Source organism: Notothenia coriiceps, unplaced genomic scaffold, assembly GCF_000735185.1.
Source record: "Notothenia coriiceps isolate Sejong01 unplaced genomic scaffold, NC01 NC01_scaffold00028421, whole genome shotgun sequence".
Classification (NCBI taxonomy): Eukaryota; Metazoa; Chordata; class Actinopteri; order Perciformes; family Nototheniidae; genus Notothenia; species Notothenia coriiceps.
The window spans coordinates 135030-144797 of record NW_011361122.1 but is presented as its reverse complement, the minus strand read 5'-3'; the positions used below and the strand labels follow the sequence as shown (position 1 = coordinate 144797).

Below are 9768 nucleotides of genomic sequence, written 5' to 3'. Positions count from 1 at the left end.
TACTCTTTTTTTTTTGTTGGTATTGACGGCAATTACATTTGCCATATCCATATCTGCGACCAGAAGGAATTGTCTGTAACTGGAGTGGATGGGATGGATCCGGGCAGAGTTTGCCCTTCGCTGTCAGCCTGGACAGGTACTGTTCCCTGTCAACAAACCTTTTTTTGTTACCATCTCAACTAAGCGTTGGTTGTTGTTTAAGAAAAGTACATGATCATTAAATGAAGAGAACTTACAAAATGTAATGTAATTTAGTGTGGAGATTCAGTATTTCACTTAACTTTGAGCCATCTACCCTTAAATCATTACTCTTGTCGAATGCTCTCCATTAAACAATATGCGATACCACTTTACCATTCAACGCAGCTAGATTGATGAAATATTGTTTAATATGTGGCGTCTCTCCATCCTTGCTATTGCTGTTCTGTTTTGTTCTATCAAGCAATGTTTTCTTGCTGCACTCACTAAATAAACAACAAGACAAACCTTCAGCTCTTATCCGAGGGTCTCAGAGCTCAGGTCGTTTTTGGCAGCATGAGGCTGAATGGCTTTTTGTTTGGACTTTACACAGTGCACTGCAGACACACACAAATACTGGTTTACACAGTCACTATAACAACACTCTCTTAATGCTAATACTAATACTCTTAATGCTAACACTTGGCACAGCTTACTAATAAACACGACTAGCGGAGTTGCTAGTTTCCCAAAGATAGCATGAGACCTTTTTCCTCTATGTTGGAACAATTAAATCACAGTCAGAGTGTTTGTTAGTTGTTCATTTTAATGCTATAGGTATCAGAAAAACTATAAAAATACAACCGTGTGTCTTATCATGTACTTGTAATGTCACCACAGGGTGGCTACTTTTGTGAGAGAGAAAGGTGACAAGTTAAAAGTTTCCACTACAGGCAAACTTTCCCCTCTCCAACTGAATCTTAGAGTTATCCAATCCACCAGAAATCACCGACACTGGCAGGATAAAAGCTGACCATTGTCCTTTCAGCAGAAGCCAGCTTTATTTCATTTATGGATGATTCAGCTCGACTCCCTTCCTCCATCTTCCCTCATTCCCATCCTCCTGATGCCTCATTCTTCTTTCTTTCAGTCCCCGCCATTACTGCCCCTCCAAACACCTTCAGCGTCTCTTTCTGCTTCCCATCTCCATTTGTCATGCATGAAATCCTTTAATGGAGTTAACCAATGGGAGAATAATGGCCGGGCCAGACGGCGATACATTTAATCCCTTGTGATTCTGTATATGTGTAAAATAGGAACAAAGCCATTGAGTTGGTTGGAGTATAACTGCTCCTCTGAGTTGTATTGGCCTTTAGGTTGTAGACACTAAACTCTGTTACTATTTTCACTTGTTTAAAAGGTTTTCTCTTAAGTCTGATCAGCAAAATCATCCTTACTATTAGTGGCATTTCCCTTCTTGGTATGGATTTTCTCGATATGATTGTGACACTGAAAATCTTACTTTTATTACCACCAATAATTATTTGAGTTTGAATAAAACTATCCTACATGCCGATTTAGTTTCATATCTCAGCTATAATGTGTGACCCAATAATGCGTCTTTCCAAAAATAAATGTCTTGATTACACAGGATAATCCACAACCCCCTGTCGACAGATTTCAATGTTATCTTTGCCTTTGCATTTCATTTTTAGGTTCTCACTGAAAACTGTTTGCAGTGAAATCTGTGGTTGAAGTTTACAGATCCGCAAATGGAAAAAGCTTTAATCAAGGGGATTAATTTGATGCTGAAATTACATAAAATTAGCAGGGCAGATGTTCCCTTGTAATTCACTTGTTTTTGCTGATTGATTATGATCAGTAGCTCAGGTTATTTTGACTATATTGGGATTCCTTTTTCTACCTGGGGCATTCTCTAATCAGCCAAAAACTGAGAAAACCTTTAAGAGAGTAGAGTAGTGCTTTACCTCTGGAGCTGCAATGTTGAGCGCCGGGTTGGACAGTTCAAACCTCTCTTGAGATTTCTCTCTGGCCAGACGTGCCGCCTCCTTCACCTCCTTAAACTGCTCTGCAAACTGCAGGAGAGGGAACACAAGTTACTCTCCGTTTGCTGAGATATCCTGAAAACCATACACATCATACCAAAATCAACTTTTCATCATCGTTGTACTTTTCTTTCTGGATCATGCAGCATTATTATAGACAAATACAAATATTTGATTAATTTATTGTGGAGGGGAGGTGACCTCTGAGCCTTTAAAAGGTGGGGTAGGTAAGTTTGAGAAACCGGCTTGAGGTACACTTTTTGTTATATTCCATGGAATGCTCTTAACATCCCGATAGCAATGAATATCTTTAGTGCTTTGACAAAAAATCCATTCAAAAATGTCATCTGTGGAAGCCGTGGCGCTGTAAAAAGCACGACCAATCATTTTAGCCGGCCCGGCTAAAATAACTGGATGGCCTACCTGCCTGTCAGCTTTCCATCTGTGCACAAACTTATCTCGTGCCCTCATTGGTCATGTGCACGTTCGTGTGTGTTGGAGGAGGGGCTCTGTCAGGAAGTGGCAGATTTTTTCCAGCTGTGTATTTTCAAATTCTATCGCACTCGAGCTGGTTTCTCCAAAATTACCTAACCCACCTTTAACGTTCTTTATCTGGAATTTCAATAAATACGTTTTAAGCATATTTTGCAAATTGTGGGAGAAACATGATCTCCTAAGGTCATGTTTTCTCACAAAAATAAAATCTTGAGGAAAAATTCAATTATAGTAGATATAGTGGAAGTTTATGTAAACTTGGCTCATAGTGAGACGAAGACAATGGAGAAATGTTGTGTATGTTTAGACCAGCTGCATTATACACTGACAGAATAAAAGATGTGTTAATATACATTGAAAAAGGAGTCTTGATCAATATATGATTGTAGTCTCCATCTCCAAACGCAACCGTTCCCCTCTAATATATAATTAAAGTAAAACTCTTTGAAGTATTTTATTAAAAATGCTGCTGAGGAGTGTGAGCGGCATCTACCTGGTGCAGCTGCTGCTCAGTGGAGAAGCCCAGGCCGTAGACCGTGTTGGCCCGGCTGTCCGCCCACTGCCCGAACTTCTGGGACGTTTTGGTGAAGGTCATGTTGGGGGTGATGGTGCTGTTGATGATGGCCTAACACGGGGAATATAAGAAATGTACATTGAATGGAGAAAAAAGTAGATAAATGATAGGATGCCGCACATAAATACACAATATTTATATAAAGCAGAGCCAGAAAAAAAAAGAAAAAAGGAAAATGTTGTATTACTGTGCACACTGGAAGATGTTCGGCCAAAATGAACTGGGGAGATGGGTCAAAATGAGTGGAATATTTCAAATTTCTTTTTAGGATTTATATTTTATGAATTTTCTATAAATTCAAACTCATACATTCACTTGAATACTTTAACACAAATGTCTTCATAATATTGGGTGAATCAGAAACCACAGTAGTTTTGATGGATCCCAACTACTCTGGAACTCACTTGCTTGAATGCATTTATCAATCCAATGTGCTTGAAAATGCCTGTTTAAATGTTATTTCAAGGACAAAAATGCACGCTATCCAGACCCAATTTAAAAAACATTAATAAAAGGCCAAATTCATTAAAGCTTGTTTAGATTTTTCTTTGCGTGTACTTGAGCAGCAAATGTGCTGATTTACATCTGATTATCAAGAGGCCAACTGTGCAGCAGATATTCACAATCAACATACTGCTCGCTTTGACTTCTATAGATTTCCTTATCATTAGCTACAATAATAAACGGGGCAAGATATTGTATGTTGTTGTTTTTTTTAATGGTACTATTTCTTTGTCCTTACTGTCAATGTGGAAAAAAACAAGTTTAAAAAAACAAACATGGCAAAATGAACTCCTCAGATCAGATGTATGGAAGGTAAGAGTCTAACTCTGAATCCTTAGCAGTTGTATCACTTTAGAGTAACAAAACAATATTATGCACGTCTACGGAAGAGCTGTGCGTGCAAATAAAGACGGAGCGCAAAGTGAAAAGGCTTGTTGTGGTGTGCGATGATCTGTTCAGGGATCGTCTCATCCTAACAGTCTAATGATAGGTTTTGATGCCAAACGTAGATTTCTTTGGTCTCCTCTACAAAAGCTTCAAGTCCCAGTGTATTAAATTAGCACACTGGCTGAAAACTACAAAGGGTTTTCATTTACGTGCCAACAAGGTATGATGTCACTGTTGGGACTCCCAGGGGCTTCTTGTTGATGCTGTATTACCAATGTGGGTGTGTTATAAATAATCTGCTGACATATGACTAATGCATCCCCACCCATAACGGCCTAAACCTAATGGAAAACAGATTTCTTTCCCTTTATTTAAAAAAACAAACACAGGATAGGGTGCACAGAGGGAGACAACATAAAATGAGAAGAAACCCTACAATGATGTAATATTAATGCAACATAAAGAAAATACTGTTCATTCCCTGCTGAGTTCAGTGTGTTACTGCAGAAGTAAAGGGCTCAATAAACGCTTGATTTGATTGTTAGAGCAGTCCCACTGCCTCTCGTGCTGGCTTAATTTGACAGAAATACAATAATCTATTTAGTTAGAAAGACCATTTTAGAAACAATCTATGCTGGTAAAAACTTTTGAACAAACCAATTTTAAATAATGATTTATTGGTTTTTACCATTTATCCTCTTGAAACAATCGAAGCAGAAGAATATTATAACACCAAATACCCTTATGTGTGATATGCACATAGGAAGTAGAGTTTATTCATGTGTATCAGTGCAGTTATTGTGAGGCTCCCACCTTGGTCCCGCCCACGCTGATGATGCGGTAGACGGTGCGGCTGGCATCGTAGAAGAAGGACACGGTGACGGCGTGTTTGCTGGCCGGCAGCCAGTTGCGTTTAGTGGCCGGGTCAATCTGGAAGACATGAGCTCGGGCGCTGAAGATGGGCTGCTCCCTTTAAAAAACACAGCAAAGAAACATTAAAAAGTTACACATGCTTAAGTTTTGTATTCATTTTAGGAACACTTCAGAATATATCCAGGTAGGTATGTCCCCATGTCAAGATAGAACCATGGTTTCAAAAGAAGGCCTCACTCTGTAGAAGAAGAGCAGGAGGTGTATTTGGTGAAAGCTGCTTCTGTTTACAGCACTCATATGTGTGTTTAGTATAGTGTCAGTAAGGTAGTGTTTTAACCATTTATAACTATTGTATGTACAAATGGTACAAACGTCACCACCACTACACTATCAAAGAATATCAAACCACATGCTAATGCACGAGCAATGTGCTGTATGAACATCTGATTTCATATATCCATGAATAATTGCATCCATTTATGTCTGCAGATTTTTTTTTGATGTTTGTAGTCTTTAACTCAGATATCAGTCATATAGAAATGTTTCACATGTTGGATACCTTAAGATGCAATACAATAATATTCAGCATTATAATACAATATTGTACTTTCCCAAAAAATGTTTTATTAATACTTTGCTTATCCTTTTTTGCATTCAGTAGTGTTGTTTTTCATTAGTTTGTGTTTTCATTGTCCCATGAGCAAAATAACCTCGGGTTGCTGATTTCTTTTAAAGAAACTTTTGTCATAAATAATAGATTGATGAAAAAGAAATGAAAACAATAGAGTAAAATTACAACAGAACATTTTGGAGGGCACCTACTTTGTTTAAAAGCTGTGCTATAAATCATTTTCTAACAGCACATGCCACTACTTTTTTCAAGAAGGTGAATAAATCCCTCCTCTGCACGAACTCTTCATTTGTCTCTCAGCTTTATTGCACAGTGATAAACAGTGAATAGTGAACAACAGTGTTACACGCTTGATTTTGAAGAGGCATAGATCTGCTGCATGTGACACTTTGCATGGACCCCATGTTTCTCTGTGGAGTTCTCAGGTGCTCTGAATATAGAGATACGCGAACAGACTGTCATTCTCCCTACATTTTAAACTCTATCCATCTATATTCACACTTCTCTTAAACGGTTAGTTCACACGCCAAAGTAAAATATCGACTTTTACCTCTAGTTTACTTGATAACAGTTTCATGTGTGGAAGTTTTCTGCCACTGAAACGTAGGTACGATCTCATCATCGCGAAAATTGACTTTTCATTCATTCATAAACAATGTCCAAGTTTCTCTCAGACAATACACATTTGATTCAATGTGCATAACATAACATTTTTACTTTGCTCATTATATCCAAGAACTAAAAACTGTTTACGGCTGACTTCTTGGATAACCCTGCATTACTGGGAGAATGTTAAAAAGTCACTTTATTTGTAATGCCCTGAGCACTACAACTTGTATTTATCTCCCTTTATTTGGGTTGTGGCGGAAGCTTTACAAGCAGATATCTGAAAACCTTTACTAAAACCAGACCTCAGGCAGAAAAACAGCTTTTGCACGTATTACTTCATGTTTCGACGCAGTGTGCCAAGCACCGGAGGTCAAATTTCTTTAGAAAATGACTCACTAATAAACGCTGCTTTTATGCCTAAAGTTTCAGAACTGCATAATAACAAAGTTACATTTCATATCAAAACCAAAAAGATTCTCATTTGGTCAAATATTAGCATGCAGATAAATCTACCATTTTTGTAACGAGAAACGGTTTGAGTCTGAAACGTAGGGCTCAGATGTTGTCTTGTGCTCTCTCAAATCTTGTCAATAAACTCCCATTAGATTTGCTTTATTCATTATTATTTACAGCATTTACAAATCTACTACCTATAGGTCATATTTTTGGATGGTATCATTTTTCAGGATAAAACATTACAAATGTTATTCAAATATTTACACGTGCTGCTTTATGATTTAATTGAGACAAGAATGATGAAAAATGCATTTGTAGTTATCCTTAGGAAATCTTTGACCCTTGTATTAGTACATTGATCAAAGCCAAAAGGCTAAAGCATCTGTACCCATCATTAGAAGTATCTCATCTTCTTCATCTGTTTGAGAGCAAACCGTTGACTGGTTTGACACTTTAGGAAAGTCCCTCTCCCGCCGAGTGCAAAATGATGGATTATTAGGCTATAAATAGGGGAAACATACCCCCAATATGTGTATGGGATTGTTTTTTCAGTATCCTTGAGGTCATTGATGTTCTCCTGGTGTAATGAGCCTATTGGTGCAAATGAAGCTGAAGATTTGCTAACCGCTAGCAGTCCAATTAGCCATCATGCTCTCTTTGAAGAATCGGAGACTCACTGCTGGGACTAACATTACACAGCGAATAGAGTTTGCATAATGTCAATGTAGGCAATGAGCCGTTCCCATTGCAAGTCAATTATATCCCGACGTTAACGAGCAAAATGTGTGCTGGGAGGAGGCCCTGCTCTTTGTCCAAGCAAAGGAAATAACCAAATAGGTCAGCACTGTCTATATGAAGCATTGTTCCCACTGGGTTTGGTTGGAATTACTGAACATTTGCATACAAACAATAGTCATTATTGTTTCAAAAAAGATTTGTGAAGCTACAATTAACAATAGACAATTGCAGCCAGCCAAAGGAGCAGATTTAGTTGTCAGTTAGATGGCAGAATGGCAGCGGCTAGAACAAGATAAGACAGATTGACTTCATTGTCCATCAGAGTGGAAATGTGTCTTTCGCATTTCCCAAGTACAGCGAATGTACATATATTGCACATAAACATCATTAAAAACATACAAAGCGAAGTACATAATACATAATTGAGCAAACGGGCAGGCAGCAGCTAATGAATGATATAAATATTAAAGAGCGCACATCTAATTCAATAACAAGTGCAGCGATTCTGTGTTTAATGTATGGCAAAGGGAATAAAATACTTCTTATGTATATTCCAGCAGCCCTAGGGACCCTAAACCAATGGCCAGATAGAGACAGCTCAAACCAAGTGTAGTCAAATTGATGTATCCGGAGTTATACGTTTAGCCTTCCTGTGTGCAACACTGACAAACGTATTGCAAATGTGTTTGTGACTTTTTTTTCACCTTTTCTGCAATACTAACAAGGTAAGAGAGGTGTTGCTCTTTGAACTCAAGATCCTGTTCCATGTTGGTAAGGATAAAGATAGAATAAACATGTGATTGAAGATTTTTGGAGTCTAAACAAAAATTGAAATGGTTTTTATAATTAATCCCAATTGCTAGAGATTTTGGGAATAGAACAACAAACTGTGGTCAATATTTATTCACAATAATTGAGTTGATCATTTTCTGAGAATACAAATCTATTAGCCTGGCTTGTTATTATTATTGACTGAAAGCATTTAGCTTGGTCCCACCTAACTTGACATCAGCCTAATTAATGCAGTGCGGCCGGCTGTATAACGAGAAAATCCCTATGGAGCTGCACATTTGGCGATCAACAACAATAATGATGGCTACCTTCCATTTAAATGTGCCAGTTCCAGTGTGCTGCTAATGGGTGTGTGCTGGCTCTCTGTCATGAATAACTAGGACACATAAGGACAACATAAGGAAGTCAGAAAATGTTTATTTACAGCAGTGTTATTCCCTCTGTCAGTAGCCAAAAATATCTGCAAATAAAAGCTAACATCCATCAACAGGGAATAGCCTGTGTCCCTCTTGCCAGTCCTCGCGGGAATAGCTCCAGCCGGCTTCCGACGGGAGGCTGCCACCCTCGCCCTGGCCAGGAAAGCCCAAAAAGCATGACTGGTACATCCTGCATAACACGACAACGAGAGCAGCGCCCCTAAGTAGGCTCAAGTCCCGCCTCCCCTTCAACAAGGCAGCACAAGAGATTCTCAATTCCACCTCTGAGGACCTCTCCAGAGATGCATGGTTGGCGGCTGCTTGGAGGCAGGAGTGGGAGCTAGCCGGGCCCTCCCGCATCCGGCATGGCTACACGACACTGAGTTGGACCTCTGACGTTACACGAAAGAAGAAGAAGGGAATAGTCAAGGCTGTTTCTTGCTAAACTGTCGTTTAAATGATAATGGTGGCCTGCTGTTAAATATGTGTTGCTATTATTGCAGTGAGAGAATCCAGTTATACAGTATGTCCAGTTTTTGAATATCCTAGAATAGCCCATGCAATATCTTTACAGCATGCTTCTTTTGCATGCATCATGATTGCACTTATAAGACTATCTCTCATGTCACTGCTTTTCATGCTTTTCATGTTGGCTTTCGGTTGTATTTTACACCAAATGCAAAACAGATCACAAAAACACAGAGATATGATGCATGATGCTTTCATATTGAAGGCACCACAATTGTACAAACATGTAAAGTATAAATGCTTTGGTTGTCAAATTGTGTTTTGTTCTAAGAAATAAAATTGCAGGAGTATAAAAGTTACTTCTTTAGCAACAAAGTTTGCAACACTGCGTCACTCGGCAAAAAAACAACAACAAACTGACATATTGCACCAACCAAAAAGTAAATTCTGCACTTAGAGACAACAAACAAACGCTGTAACAGGCAGGGCATCTAGCGAATCAAGACTGTTGCCTCCTGTCCTCACTGCATCGAGTCTTTGTGAGGGTTATCATCTCCATCACCTTTAACATTCACTGTGCAATCACTCCTGAGAACTGACATTTTAACAACAAATGTGAAAGTTAAGAGGCTGTGAAAGTACCTGCCATTTTTCTTATGTCTATTCTGGGGTTTGTGGAGCCTCAACCTTTATGTTACAGTGTCTGGAGGTAAAACCCTGCTCAGATCATCAGACACAAATCTAGAAAATTACCAGCACCATGAAAGTACTTAATTAGGCTCAATAAAACTAATCATGTGG

The 9768-nt window shown here is 38.7% G+C and overlaps 1 protein-coding gene across 1 annotated transcript in view; it reads right to left on the bottom strand.

Annotated features, from left to right (window-relative positions):
- The window catches only part of homer3b (homer scaffold protein 3b), a 36441-nt gene extending 27582 nt beyond the window's left edge, over window positions 1-8859 (bottom strand). The window contains exons 1-5 of the mRNA XM_010785860.1: window positions 8782-8859; window positions 8392-8459; window positions 4798-4954; window positions 3013-3144; window positions 1947-2054 (exon numbers count right to left, since the gene is read on the bottom strand). Of these exons, the coding sequence (XP_010784162.1) occupies window positions 1947-2054; window positions 3013-3144; window positions 4798-4954; window positions 8392-8459; window positions 8782-8859 (543 nt within the window). The remainder of the gene's footprint in view (window positions 1-1946; window positions 2055-3012; window positions 3145-4797; window positions 4955-8391; window positions 8460-8781) is intronic.
- Window positions 8860-9768: the final 909 nt, after the last annotated feature.